We start from the raw sequence: 15,043 nt of genomic DNA, 5'->3' as shown, positions 1-15,043 counted from the left end.
TTCTGGTTAGTTTGAAATGTATTTGTATAAGTTAAAAATTCCCCTCCCTTCCTCTCCCACAGCGTGTGACTGTGGCCGCCGGCTGTGTGACGAGGTGACAGGAAGCTGTATCTGCCCTCCTCAGACGGTAAAGCCCGCCTGTGACGTGTGTCAGACTCAGACTTTCAGCTATCACCCGTTGCTGGGCTGCGAGGGCTGTGAATGCTCTCCAAACGGCATCAAAGTCGACGCAGGGCCCGACTGTGACCGCAACACTGGACAGTGCAGGTAAGTGAAGAATACTATTTACACAATTGTTTAAAAAAAAAAAATTACCCTGTTTATCATACAGACAATCGGGGATGTTAGAGGTATTGCCATGGTACAAGCATTTTTACCTTCCTGAGCAAAAGAAAAAGTTCTTTACATAGTTTAAATAAACATGAAATATGCAATATTTTAAAAACATTATGACTTTATAAAAAAGTATGACAAAAGGGTAAAAAGACAAGCTAGTAAGAAATTGGGTGGCACCAGATAACTATAATACTCCTAAACCAGAAGTGGTTCAAGAATTTGAAACACTGGTTGTTCCTTCTAATTTGCTCTTCTTTTTCATGCACTGGTTTTTGAGTGATGAGAAATTGTGGAATGTGAGGCCTGCAGCATCAAACAGTGAAAGTGAAACAGGACACCGGAACCACTTAAAGTGACTGATGAGGGGATTAGTATAGACTGTTGATATACAGATGGTTTTCCCTGTTCAAAAGATAGAGTGAAAAAAAATTAGAGACAATTGAATTCATGAAGAAATTACAGCATAGAGCAACATACTCTACTGTCATGCACAATACGTGATTATATATTCCTATATAAAGAAATCGGATTGATTTCAGTTGTAGATTCCTTTTGCTTACATCTGACTTAATACATGTACCACATGTGACATATTACTATGTAGCTGCAAGCCAAGGATTGGGGGACGGAAGTGTGATCGCTGTGCTGCAGGCTATTATCGCTTCCCCGACTGTGTACCGTGTGTCTGTAACCAAGGCGGGGTCACACCTGGCTTGTGTCACCCAGACACAGGGAGGTGTCTCTGCAAGGTGAGTTCATTTAATCGAAATTTCTGATTCAAAATCTCCCTCTTGCTTTATTTTTGGTTTCTATGTCTTTCACTCGCTCTGACTCCCCTTTTCTATCATTGCTGCCGTGTTTGTAGAGAAATGTTGCTGGCGTCAGGTGCGATACCTGTCGGGAAGGGGCCTTCTATTTTGACCCTTCAAACCCTCAAGGCTGTACCAGCTGCTTCTGCTTCGGAGCGACTGACCGGTGTCAGAGCTCCAGCAAACGCAGGGGGAAGGTGTGTTCGCTGACTGTTTCGTGTCCATGCATGTCTATGAATGCCTTTGGAAGTGTTTATGCCTGTAGAAGCTTTCTGGCTTGTGGTGAATGTGGGGGCTGTTGTTCAGGAAAATAAAAATTATCCGGGTGCACTCTATAATTCAATCTCTGGATTCCAGTAAAAAAATAATTAGTTTGTCATTTTAAATGTATATGCATAAGTTATAAGCCCATGGTGTCAGTAATTACTTGCGAAATGTGAATATAGTACAGTTTAAGGATTGGATTTAACCAACAAATACTCTATAAGTCTGTTGAGATGCGGCACTGGCGTTTGGAAAGGCCCGTCCAGGAGGAGGTTGTCTCCGTGCTGAACACAGCCAGTAACACAGTGGTGGCAGACGTCCAGGAGCTTCCTCCTACAGTTCAGACTCTACACTGGGTGGCACCATCTTCCTACCTGGGAGACAGGGTGAGTCAAATACATGTTACAGTATTTCAACAGTACTAGCCTTAGCTCGTTATTTTATTGACAAATCAAGGCCAAAATAAAATTGATTCCAAGAAAATTCTTTATTTGGTTCCTTATTTTCATAGTTCTGTCCCCAACCCTGTTTGATCTATCTCACTATGTTCCCGTTTAATAAAAAAAAAAAAAATAATTCAACAGGAAGGGGAAATGAAAGTGAGAGTCAAAATTAGAAAGTACTTAAATTTGACCTACTTTTAGATAGTTATGGACATTCATTTCACTTTGGACTTTCCTGTTACAGCTTGGTGTTTTTTAGCTATCAAATAATTTGGTTTGGATTATTCAGTTTAACCTTTTCCTCATATTCGTAAATCTTTTGTTTTTCTGGTCTCGTTCTTAGAAATGTTGCAATGTTGCTAAAATCTTAGCAATTACGTTGAAATCTGATAGAAATGAAGGCCTCAAATAGTACTTCCTAGTTGTGAAATAAGACCCAGGTTGCATAGATTATGAACTTTCCTTTTAGAACATTCCTGTACTCCTAAATGTATTTCAAATAAGCTTATTGATATTTGGCGCTCTCTCCATTTCTCTTAGGTTTCATCTTATGGTGGTTTCCTCACCTACCAGTCCAAATCCTTTGGGATTCCCAGTGAGGGGATGGAGCTCATGGACAGACGACCTGATGTTGTGCTGACTGTGTGTAGTGCTTCTAATTTCTTCACTCTTAGACCTCACTTTTCTTTGCTCATTGCCATAAACGCAGCGGTTTCATCCATCTTATTATTTCCCCTTAGGGTCAGGATATGACCCTGATCCACATGGCTCCGCAACTTCCACTTCCAGACAAGCTGTATCAAGGCAGAGTCCAGCTTTTGGAGGTAAAGTACACACCAGTGTCTCTATTCGACTTACCACAAGGCTGCGTATTGGAAGGAGATGAATTACACAGGCGACGATTATTCTATTGTTAGAGCCTTACTATTTAAAATCAATACCACGATAAAGTGCTTTTCCTCTTATATATTAGTTTCACATCTAAAGAAATAATGATTTTGAATATAGTCTCCCTGTACAGATTTCTCAGAATTTGACACAACAGTAATTTTCCTGTAGGGAAACTGGCGTCACGCGGTCACCAACAGGCCTGTGTCGAGAGAGGAACTTATGACGGTCCTAGCCAATCTGGTCGGCCTGAGGATTCGGGCATTGTACTTTACGCAGAGTCAGCGACTAAGCTTAGGCCAGGTTGGCCTGGAGGAGGCCACTGACACAGGCACTGGTGGTGCTGGAAACACAGTGGAATATTGTTCCTGCCCCCCTGAGTACACCGGAGATTCCTGTGAGGTGAGGAGTTTAAAGGCTATTATACTGCTGTTTTTTTTATTTTTCCTTGGATGAAAAGAAGGTGTAAAGCTTTGTTGATAAATGTAAGTAGATTGTATAGTTATTCACCTACAACATGTGTTTTTTTTTACTTGATAGGTTATAATAAACACAACATATGTAGGAAAAAGATTCTTGTAGCTTCAATTAAAGCCTAGCATGTCAGTGAATCCTTCCTTGTGTGCCAATAACTTGGGAGGAATTTGGTTTAATTTGATTTGATTTATTGGGATCCCCATTAGCTGAGGCCATAGCCACAGCAATTCTTCCTGGAGTTCACTCAACACCTTGTTGCATTTTTACATTGCAGTGCGTAATTACATTAAAACAATTACAATATCAAAACAACATTAACAGTAACACAGCGACAGTCAAGAAGAAATCCAAGGAAACAATTACAAAAATTATAAAAAAACTAAAACAAAACACAAAAATTATAAAAACACAACCACACAGGACCTATTTAAATTATTCTCAGAATATAGAGATAAACATATAGAGATGAACATGACATGAGTCAATGATGGTCAGACTTAATATATACATAAAACCCTTAATCGTATATTTTGATGGGAGTGACAGTAGTATGTTATTAGCAGAGGCAGAGAGCTGCTCAGCCACAAAATGTTTTTTAACTTATATTTTGAAATTATTATTTGCTACTTTCTTGAATGATATGCCCAGGCATGGTGTTCTATGTACACATTTCTCTGTATACTACAGTGCTTTTGTATCTGCAGCACACTATGTTTCACTGACATACCGAAAATAAACTTCCATACTTGAAAACAAAACCAGCAGGGTGAGGCAAGGTGATGATATAAAAGGCATTGTCTCATGTTTGAGGTGTTGAACCTCCTCCTCATACTTTTAGGGTGTCCTGACAAGCCTAAACCAAGTACCACACCTTTAATTTCTAAAGAAAAAAATTCATCATCTGAGGGGGCAGAATTAACTGGAAAATACCGTCCGGAAAGTTGCACAGCCAAAATTGTGTAGCCCCGGGCTAGGATATGATGCACAATCACGCAGACATAATATTAGTGATTCCACCGCTATAATCACTGGCATAGCTACAGCTCACAGAAAGTAAGGGTTAGTACAAACAACCTTGATGTAGTTGCCAGGGAAAAGCCATACTTGAATTATTTGTATCATGGGAATGGGGTTGACTTGGCTGAGTGCGTTGAGTTCGAGTTTGAGTCTGAATTTTGCCCACAGAAATGAGAATGTAGGAACTCAAAATGGACAGTGAATGTGTAAGAGAGAGTGTGTATTTGTGGATATGAACAGTAATATCTTAATCTTTCTTGTTTGTTGGAGTTCTGTTGCCATAGATGTGGTTAGCTACCTGTGTTATGAGCCGTTGTCTGTTTAAGGGTTGTTTAAGGCAGTTGATTATGTGTGCCCAGAGGCAGTATGACAAGGAGCCTCGCCTTGATACACTGGGTGTGGCAGCTTGCAACATGTTGTTACTCATAAACTTGAGCTTGGTTGCCTGTGTGCACCCACAGTATGTTGAGTTATGTATGAGTTTGTCTGTAAGCGCAGCCGACACACCTAGTTGTGTCTGTTATCTGTTTGAGGAGCGTGATTCAGGTGTGAGTTTGTTGTCTGTGCTGCCTGAGGACGTCGGACTTTCCTCTCAGTCATGGACGCTTGCACATACTGTTACAAGCCACGCACACAGGCATACACGGAATATTACAGAATACGAATGCACTGGCTTTACCGCCTCAACCCCCACCTGTAGGCAAACACAACAGCCTTTGAATTACTTATCTTTTCCTTTATATCTATTAAGATACCTGAATAGTCAAACTCCTGTGTGGCTGCATGCTCGTGCATGCACCCAAATTTGAACGTCTGAATTTGTCTCAAGCTATTCTATGTGTGTGTGTGTGTGTGTGTGTGTGTGTGTGTATGTGCACATGCGCGTGAGAGAGAAGAGGTGAGGGAGACCGTGTAAACACTTGCAAATTTGTCATCGTGCGCAAGCACACGCTCATGCTGATCTGTAAGACTGACTCAGGTATGAGAAGGGGAGTGTCCTCTTTGTGTGAGTGGGTGTGAGAGTGAACATGTGTGTTTAAGAGGCTGAGGCAGGGGAGAGTGGAGCATTATTTCAAACGGACTTAACGTTATGTCCGACACGCGTATGGAGAGACGGCGGAATAAAGGGGTTTTGTTACAGACCCTGTTATGTTGGACTTTGATTGGACTTTGCAGCGCTCGCCACAGGGCCTTGAATGGAGGGGAGCGCCCCCGCCACCCCAGGCATCCCGACAGATGGGCTCAGAGGATACTGTTCCCTTCACTTAATGACCAGGGCACTCAGCAGATAGAGTACCCATCCGTGAATGACCAAGGTACCCAGGAGGTTCGCTACCCCTCGGTACCTGACACACGGTCAGATAGCTATCCTTCTGATAATGACAGTGCTGCCAGTTCTCAGATTCAGGTAAAAATCAGTAAAGATGTGATGTACCTTCTTTTTTTGTTTTATCGTAGCTATAGGTTACGCTTATCAACATCTCAGATGTGAATTGTCGGTGTCTTGAAGGCTGTTATCCCTAAAGGCAAAGGGCATGCTTCGGCTCTTCATTGTTAATTGTTAACACTTAAATCAGGTCAAGCTCATTGCTCTACTCTGCAAATCTTTATACGCCAAACAGAGGTGCTGGCTGGGAGATTAGTTTGCATTTGTCCACGGTGAATGCAGGCAAAACCTCTGGAAAGACTGCTATGTTTAGGCAACAGAAACCAGATCCTGTGTTAACAATTTACAGGTTCAGTCTCCCTGCCAAACTGCAGGGATAATTGAGAATTATTTGAGATTCATTTTTGGTTATGCATTTTTACATGATCCCTGAACCTAAGAAGAAAGAAATTGATGAGAGAGGTCCATTGTTGTATACTAATAATTGTAGTTAAAGGCAATGTTGCATATCAATGCTGGACTGCTTTTCTACCAAACGTTTTATATTTGACATCATTGTGATTAAATTCACTGGATTAGCCAAAAAACAGACATGCATGTCTTGTTATTTAATCTATAAAATGTATCTCAATAGTATACCTTTATCTTTCTTAATATATAGGCTATCATTATCAGGCCATGATATGATAAATAAAATTATAGAATATTTTGTCTACAATCCTAATTGTTCCAATAAGATGAAGTTGTGTTTTGCCTGGGAATAGGAGTTTATACTTGTGAGCCTGAATTTAAGGTTATGTAACTGTGTCTTTATTTATTTATGTTTGTCTTTTTCAGAAATGTGCTCCTGGTTTCTACAGAGACCGCAGTGGGTCTTACCTGAGCCGCTGTGTGCCCTGCGATTGCAACGGTCTATCAGATGAGTGTGAAGACAACACAGGGAGGTGCCTGGTAAGACAACACACTCAACCCTTAACCCTTATCAAAGGCTTCATGAGCACACAGGAATACAGTACAGACACCCACCCACTCACACACACACACGCACACGCACACGCACACACACACACACACACACACACACACACACACACACACACACACACACACACACACACATACTTAAAACCATGAGCGGTTACTTCAGCCCAGCAGGCTATAGTGTGAGCCACAGTGTAGAGTCTAGACCTCTCACCTTTAGTATGAGCACACCAGAGCATTATTTGACATGGCTTCCTGATTTCCTGTTATGGGGCCTCGCTTGCTCATTATTATCCTTGATGAGAGGATGAGCCTTTTTTCTTCTTCTTTTTTTTCTCGCATTTCAGAATCTCTGTTATGTTGTTGTTGCACAAGACTGGGCCTGTGTGGGCATTGCACGCATACATCCACACCCTAGCATCTCAAAGCTGAAAGGACTCTAGCAGCAGAACACACACACACACACACACACACACACACACACACACACACACACACACACACACACACACACACACACACACACACACACACACACACACACACACACACACACACACACACATTCTTTGATTGATTGGAAGGGAAATCGAGCTCCTCTTTGCTCCCCAGATGTTTGCACTCTGGCTACAGTGTAATAAAATACTTCAATAGTTTTTTTCCCTACATTTCCCGTTCTTCACAATGCATACATTATGTCCTTTACAGAACTGTGAGTATAACACAGCTGGGGACCGATGTGAACGCTGCAAAGAAGGATACTATGGAAACGCGGCCCAGAGGACATGCAAAGCTTGCCCGTGCCCATTCAGCCAGGCCACAAACAAGTGAGTGAAAAAACAAACAGCTGCACTATGATTAAATGGAAAGGTATTTATATGTCAAGAATTAAATCCCGTTCTCCCTTTCAATCTGCAGTTTTGCGTTAGGTTGCAGTGAGGTCTTTGGAGAGGTCCTGTGCATGTGCAGAACAGGCTACACTGGAGACAGATGTGAGAAGTGAGTGGACAAATCAGCCTCAAGCCGTATAGTTAAAATGCGGATACTGCGTGTATTTTCGTATTGTAGACTTATACTCTATTCCTTTCCTCTCGCCCATAGGTGTAGAACTGGTTACTATGGTGATCCACTGAGTATCGGCGGAAGGTGTCGGCCCTGCAATTGCAAAGGGAATGGCAACAACTGTGATCCCAAGACTGGAGGTATAGATTGTGGAATACATTTTTTTTAAACTATGCATTAACTCAATATTTCGATTCGATTCATTTGTTAGTTGTGGTCAGTTTCACCGTTATTTTCATGTTCCAATATGCCATCATACATTTCATGACCTTTTTTTTTGTACACTTTCTCTAGTTTGCAAAAACACACTGGAGCCGGGAGACAAAGACACCGATGAGCACTGCCAAGGTAAATTAACAAAAAGATCCCAGTTGTTGTGGTATGCCTTTACCCAGAAATGGAGTATGATCCTTTAATAATCTAATCCTCCCTGCCCCTTTTTCCTTTTTTCGGTGTTTGTTTTAGAGTGCGATAATTGTGCCCAGACCTTACTGAAGGATCTGGAGAAGCTGGACAAAGAGCTGGAAAGGATCAAGTCTCGCTTGGACAACGCCACCACCAGTGGCTCTTCTCAAGAAATGCTAAAGAAGTTGGAGCAAGACTTGTTAGACACCCAGGTAACATGTCAGTTTACTGTAACCCTGCACTGTTACTCTAAAGGCTACAGATAAGCACTTTAATATATTTTAAAAAGTCATGGCTTCAGTGAAGACACAAAAGCCAGAAGATTCTACCAAATCCTGATGCCAAATGCATGGTCACAGGAACAATGCGATCTTTATACAATTTGCACTTTGCCAGTATCCATTTTCTACACGTCGAGTATCAACATACACACAACAGCGTGACACAAGAAGGGCGTGCTTGTTCAAACATTGGAGATTCCTGCTGATAAGCAATCACAGGGAAGTTTGTCCAACTTTGTGTCAATTTCGAAGTTAGAGACCTCGGCACTGGATGCCAATTGTTTTGAGGCAACGACTTGTTGTTTCTCGTTTCCTCATAATCAAAGAGTTACAGTATATCCACTTCATTTGAGTTTGTATTCTTTGTGCTTTCATGAGACACAAGTGAATAATTCCTGCAGCACAATTTGAAAAGAAAACTGCCTGGATTTGCTTTTTTTGCAGCTTAATTTACATTATTGTTATTTTTCCAGAATCTTGTCAAAAAATTCAGCTCCACCGTCAACACATTGAAGTCCAGCGTCAACCAGGTGGAATTGGACACGAAAAGTCTCTCAAATGACGTCAGCTCCCTCAAAGACAAGGTAGATTGATGGAAGCAAAGTCTAGCCTTTTATAGAAATATCAGCATTCAGAAGTGACATGTGACATTTTTGTTAATGTATATTGTCTGCACCTTTTTTATTTATTTAGGCGGATACAAGGGCTACCGATGCTTCTAAGGCGGTGACAGAAATTGGAAAAACTCACAAGAGGGCCGTAGATCTGGACTCGGATATTAAAAACATGCTCAAGAAAATCAAAGGTAAGGGTTTCTGCATTTATACCTGGTTTATAAGTATATGTTGTTATTATCTTTATGGTGGTATAACAGTGTACAATAAAATTGAATGGCACCAACTATCACAGTCTAAATATGAGTGTGTGTGTGTGTGTGTGTGTGTGTTTTTTTTTATGTTTGAAGAACTGCTGGACAAAAATGGTGGTGATAAACCCAATGACGACCTGGACAAAATGCTGGCAGATGCTCGGCGTATGGTGAGGGAGATGGAGAAGAGGAACTTAACCCCTCAGAAGACGGCTGCTGAGGACGAAAAAGACAAGGCCCAGAAACGTACGACGATTAATCTATAGTTAGTCAGTAGCAATTCAGTTAAAACAAAAATCTGAACGGCAATAACATTAAAGTAAACCCATTCTATTCAATTTTTCTAGTGCTAGACTACATCAAGTCTAATGTAAGTAAGCAGTGTGACCAGAACGAGGCCGCAGCAGAGAAGATTCAGGACCTTCTGAAAGGTTACGATGACAAGCTGAAGGACCTGGACAAAGCTATAAAGGATGCCGGGGACTTGGTGAAAAAAGCCAATGTCCAGAACACACTCAGTTCCAAGGCAATGGGAGATCTGCAGGTAATACGTCATGAAATAAAGTGGAGTAGCTAATCAGTTATAACAAACACATGGGCTGGGCTCACATGTGTGTCAAATGCATACATGAGATTACACAGTCACTGCATAGTAAAGTTTACCCGCGTGCTCCCCTACAGAAACGTATCGAAGACTTGAAAAAGGAGCGGAAGACGGTTGAGGACCAAATGGCCTTGGCAGAAGATGAGCTGCAGAAAACAGGGGATCTGGCCGGCGTGCTATCCGACAGCAAAACGGTACGCTTGACATACTGTTGCCTGCTCGTTCTTCACTTCAAATACTCTCTGTATCAAAACCTATATCTTGTATCTTGTTGCCGTTTGCTCAGCGTGAGCCGAAACATTTTGGCGCACGGTAGCTATGTTATAACGAAACCCCTCATCTCTGATAGCACACCAGCGAGTAGCCAGGCCCCAACATGCTCTGTAATCTGATAATGATCTTCTTCTTTTTTCTTCATGTGCTCTGAGGTGAGGTTAATGGCATTTCCTGCTGTTGAATAACTTGCACTTGTACCCACTCGCATGCCCTTCGTCTCCTGTAGGAATATGAAGAGCTAGCAGCAAAGCTGGACGGCGCTAAGACCGACTTGACCAAGAAAGTGAATGAGATTTCCCAGGCAGCAGATAAAGAGAACATTGTGAAGAAAGCAGAGGACCATGCTAAAAAGCTCGCCAAAATGGCAAAGGACCTTGAGGAGTAAGTCCTTTCTCCATACAATAAAGACACACAAGCTCTAATGAGTGGATTTCAGCAAAACATTGTCTGTTTTTTTATTCTGTGGAAGAGTACCTTACTAAGCCTGCAAAGGGTTTCATGCATACATTCTCCACGTGTCTTGGATTTATTTTTGTCCTGTATTACAGTGCTGTGAAAAGCTCAAGTGGACGTCCTGAAGTGCTGAACGCCAAAGACGCTATTGATGCCTACAAGAACATCACAGATGCAATCAATGCTGCTGAGGCGGCGGCTAACGAGGCCAAAGGGGCAGCAGACAACGCCTTAGATGTAACCCAACAACTCATTATCTTGGTATTCGGATTGAATATATTTACTGAAAGTTTTATAATTATTCTTTCGTTCTTTCTTCATATAGAAAGTCAAAACCCAGAAGCTGCCACAAAGAGCAGAAAAGCTGAAAACTCACGGTGATGAGCTCCTGCGGGAGGCGAACAAGGCAGATAACGACCTCCAAGGTATACACAGCCTTTCTATTGAACGGTTGTTTTCTAAACAACCCATAAAGCTCGGCCACTAATTCTTGTTTTTTTCTTTGATAGCGGCTGCCGACAACCTCACTGACCTGAAGAAGCGCCTGAACAACGCTGACACCAAGAAGAAAGCTCTTCACAAAGATCTGCTTACTACACAGGACGAGATGAACAACATCAAGAGAGGTAGATCCAAGAGGCGGCAACATGGCATTGTCATGACTATTTAACGGACTGCGTCTCTAACCAGAGTTCATACTTTCCTCTTCATTTTCCCTAATCTAAACTTTTCTTCAAATCAGATGACATTGGTCCTATGATTGATGTAGCCAAGACGAAGGCAGCTTCAGCCAATAAGACCGCCGGCGACACTATGGACAAACTGAATGACATCAAAAAGGACATTGACAAAATCAATGTCACTCCTGGGGGCTCAAACCTCAATAGTATGTTGGACGATGTGGACAAGACAGGTGAGATTTTGAAAAGATGTCTTCACATCAGGCAATGTTTCTGGTACGGATGAATGCCTCAGTTTATTCTAAATGTTTAGGATTAAAATTCAATTCAATTCAATTCAAAGAACTTTATTCTTCCGTTAGGAACTTCATATGTGGAGGAGCATCAGGGTACAACAGTACATACAATATACAAACACACGCGCGCGCGCACGCACACACACACACACACACACACACACACACACACACACACACACACACACACACACACACAGCATCAGCCCGTACTCGACATATGGCAGATAAAAACAATCTTTGCTTAGCCTATAGTGAATAAATAGTACCTCCATAGAGGAGGAGTAATAAACATGTTAAAAAAGTTATAAAAAATAGTCCAGAAAAAAAAAAATATATATATATATATATATAAATATATATATATATAAAATAGAGAGAGGAGACAGTTCAAAAAGGGTTTTAGCCATTCAAAAGTCTAATGGATGCCGGGACAAAGCTTGACAGGGCTCGGTTTGTTCTTACTGTAGGGGCTCTGTATGTAAAAGTAAAGATGCTGCATATTTTTAACCCATTTTCAATTTGCTACCTCTCTGTAATCTCCTACTTCCAGTGAAGGACTTGGCGAAAACCATCCCATCTCTGACTGATAAGATCAAAGAAGTGGAAGACCTGAACTCGGAGTTTGATTCTCTTTACAGCATAAGGGACAACATCAAGAAGCTCAAGGAGCTCATTGAACTTGCCCGAGACGCGGCTAACTTGGTGAGGTCCCGCTCTGTAAATACATCTACTACCAGGCCCAAATCCAACCCTCCTGTCCCCTGTTTTACCTTTGAATGTTTCTAATTTCCCTTTTTTCTATTTATTTTCCTCAGATTCCAGTCCCAATGAAGTTCAAAGGGAATGGCCATGTAGAGATGCGTCCGCCGAAGGATCTGGACGATCTGAGAGCCTACACAGCCATGGTTCTGAAACTACAGAGACCTGACAACGGCAGGGGTGATGGCCGCAGACGCAGACAGACCCCAGGAGGAAACATGTTTGTGTTGTACCTCGGCAACCGGGATGTAAGTGACTCTGAATGAATATGTATGTTTTGATATAGAAAGTTTTAGTTTTTTAATTGTACACAAAGCATTAATGAACTGTGTATGGTAGTCTTCTTCGAACTACATAGGAATGTTCCTGCGGAACAACATGCTGTACTGTGTGTACAAGCTAAACGGAGTTGAATACACGATTGAAACGGACTCCATCTCTCCGTCTACCGCGTCTGTTAATGTCTTTGACAAAGTGGACCTACGCAGGTAAACGGACAGCTTAATTCAGTTGTAATTCACTTGTTTTCTGTGTTTTTTGTGAAATTTTTGGTTTCCACTCTTAGCCATTTTGGCCGAGGAAACTGGTTAAGAATGTGAACATTGTGAACGTGACGGAAAATGTGGACATTTCTTCCCTTCCACGATTTAGAATGTACCAAGATGTAAAGATGAGCCTCGAAAAAGATTATTCTAAAGGAACAAACAAACCTTTTGAGGCAAGCGAAACAGGAAAGGAAACCAAGAACCTTCTGGACCTCAGTCCCACTGATGTTGTTTTCTATGTCGGAGGCTACCCTCCCGACTTCACGGTAAGTTGCAAATCAATTACAACAGCGATGCAATTGTTGTTTTACATTTAAAACTACCGTGGCTGTTATTAATACCGCTTTTGTGCTTTTCTTCTGCGCAGCCGCCAAAGTCTCTCAAACACCCCATGTACCAGGGATGCATTGAGTTCTCCTCTCTAAACGACAAAGCTGTCAGTCTCTATAATTTCCAAAAACAAGAGAATATCAATGAGGAAATTCCATGCAAGAGGTAGGTCTTAGTATGATTGGAGTTGAGAGTAACTAAACTATAGATATGTTTTAATGCATACAATGCTTTTGAATTTCTCTAATGGTGTGTTAACCTGTGACATTATTTCAACAAGCACAATAACATATGTTCTGTTCATTGTATACCACCTAGTGTTCATTCACCCTAAACTCCAGTTTTAGATGTTATCCCTGTTGCATGATTTGGTAGAAAAATTTCCAATGCCCATCCTTCTTTGGTAGCATTGGCACTGCCTCAACAAGGTTTTAAACTCGGCACTGGTTCATTGATTGTGTAGACCACTTGATCCTACTATTAATTTTTATTATTTGGGATCCTCCTATCTGGATCCCTCACAAAGACATGTAGCTCAGGCAGCCAGTTGTAGCCTTTTACTTGTGTTTGGCATTGTGTCAGTGATCCTTGTGGTGCTAGAACAAAGACAGACGAGACATGTAATCTGTATTCTTTTTACAGAGTAAATGTGTTTAGTGAGAACTAGCTGACGTGACTGGCGGTTAAGCAAAGGCGTTATAAATACTATTAATTATTATCATTATTATTATTTGTCTCTAAGCTGTAACCCTAATCAAATGTTTTAAATATTATCTTCTGATTTTTTTCTCCCCTCTTTCCAGACATGTACCTTCAAGCCTTGCTAAATGCTTTTTGGGCACTGGATATGGCAAAGTGAATAGAGTTAAATCAGGCAACGCTAATATACAGATAAACATCCGATCCCGTTCAGAAAATGGTTTGCTCTTATACCATGGAACTGAGGTAAATGATCATTCATATGGTTCATGTGTAGACCTATACATCTAAACCTTTGGAATTGAGTTTTGTATACTATTTGAAATAATTTTTTACTCTATTTAGGAGGAATACTGGACTTTGACGGTGGAAAGGGGTTTCCTTGTCCTACGTGGTACCAATTACCCACAATATATCTCTGCATTAAAAGAATTTCCGGTAAGAAGCTTTTTCTGTTTTTTTACTCAGGTTCTTGCTGGACAATGACTCATAACATTCATGAATGAAAAATCATAAATTCAACTGCATCTTACTTCTCTTTCCTTTCTTCAGTTGGACTCGTGGTCAAAACTGCAAGTTGTTGTATTGACAAGTGGAGATATTGTGGTTAGGTTAGGTGACGTAACCAAGTTCACCGCAAAAAGTTCCAGCAGTGCCATCGAATCATCATTCTACATTGGTGGGGCACCACAAGACATGAGGGAAAAGTACGCATGATCAATTTTCCTTTTCCACTTTGTCAACTTTTTCCCACTCTTTCGAGAATAAATAGATTTTTCTGTTTCTCCTCACAGATATAACATCACCATGCAGCCATTCAAAGGATGCCTTCAGAGTTTCACGCTGGGTGGAACATCTGTACTTTACAATGAGGAAGTGGGCATCAGTAAAGGTTGTCCCGAGGAATTATTGGTAGGCATTTAACCTATGCATCCACATAACAAAAAACACAACAAATAAAACACACCACACCGGGCTTATGTGTCAACTAACTGATGTATAATGTATTTTGTTCTTGTTTAGACTGTACGTAAAGCTGAGTTCACACCGGGGAGCTCCCTGTCAGCCCTCACAGGCTTTAGCCTGGATAGGGACCCTACTGTCTCCATCGGATTCAAGAGCGAAGAGAATCAGGGTGTCATTCTGAAGAGCAAACAGGTCAGTCAGTAATATTGATACT

General features: G+C 41.3%; 1 protein-coding gene across 2 annotated transcripts in view; it reads left to right on the top strand.

Annotated features, from left to right (window-relative positions):
* Positions 1-15,043, top strand: part of LOC307255729 (laminin subunit alpha-3-like) — a 52,385-nt gene that overhangs the window by 36,102 nt on the left and 1,240 nt on the right. For both annotated transcript variants that reach the window (XM_080034485.1, XM_080034484.1), the window contains exons 40-71: positions 63-267; positions 941-1,085; positions 1,634-1,795; positions 2,393-2,494; positions 2,593-2,676; positions 2,912-3,142; positions 6,459-6,572; positions 7,311-7,429; positions 7,521-7,601; positions 7,704-7,804; positions 7,959-8,012; positions 8,130-8,281; positions 8,824-8,934; positions 9,044-9,155; positions 9,315-9,464; positions 9,566-9,762; positions 9,900-10,016; positions 10,325-10,479; positions 10,647-10,788; positions 10,877-10,976; positions 11,061-11,177; positions 11,294-11,464; positions 12,081-12,232; positions 12,346-12,537; positions 12,629-12,777; positions 12,941-13,100; positions 13,202-13,329; positions 13,968-14,109; positions 14,209-14,301; positions 14,416-14,570; positions 14,658-14,775; positions 14,887-15,021. In XM_080034485.1, the coding sequence (XP_079890611.1) occupies positions 63-267; positions 941-1,085; positions 1,634-1,795; positions 2,393-2,494; positions 2,593-2,676; positions 2,912-3,142; positions 6,459-6,572; positions 7,311-7,429; positions 7,521-7,601; positions 7,704-7,804; positions 7,959-8,012; positions 8,130-8,281; positions 8,824-8,934; positions 9,044-9,155; positions 9,315-9,464; positions 9,566-9,762; positions 9,900-10,016; positions 10,325-10,479; positions 10,647-10,788; positions 10,877-10,976; positions 11,061-11,177; positions 11,294-11,464; positions 12,081-12,232; positions 12,346-12,537; positions 12,629-12,777; positions 12,941-13,100; positions 13,202-13,329; positions 13,968-14,109; positions 14,209-14,301; positions 14,416-14,570; positions 14,658-14,775; positions 14,887-15,021 (4,346 nt within the window). The remainder of the gene's footprint in view (positions 1-62; positions 268-940; positions 1,086-1,633; positions 1,796-2,392; positions 2,495-2,592; positions 2,677-2,911; positions 3,143-6,458; positions 6,573-7,310; positions 7,430-7,520; positions 7,602-7,703; positions 7,805-7,958; positions 8,013-8,129; positions 8,282-8,823; positions 8,935-9,043; positions 9,156-9,314; positions 9,465-9,565; positions 9,763-9,899; positions 10,017-10,324; positions 10,480-10,646; positions 10,789-10,876; positions 10,977-11,060; positions 11,178-11,293; positions 11,465-12,080; positions 12,233-12,345; positions 12,538-12,628; positions 12,778-12,940; positions 13,101-13,201; positions 13,330-13,967; positions 14,110-14,208; positions 14,302-14,415; positions 14,571-14,657; positions 14,776-14,886; positions 15,022-15,043) is intronic.

This window comes from Ammodytes marinus (genome assembly GCF_949987685.1).
Source record: "Ammodytes marinus genome assembly, chromosome: 9".
In the NCBI taxonomy this organism is placed as follows: domain Eukaryota; kingdom Metazoa; phylum Chordata; class Actinopteri; order Uranoscopiformes; family Ammodytidae; genus Ammodytes; species Ammodytes marinus.
Note: the sequence above shows the minus strand (reverse complement) of the source record. Positions and strands in the feature narration are given on the sequence as shown.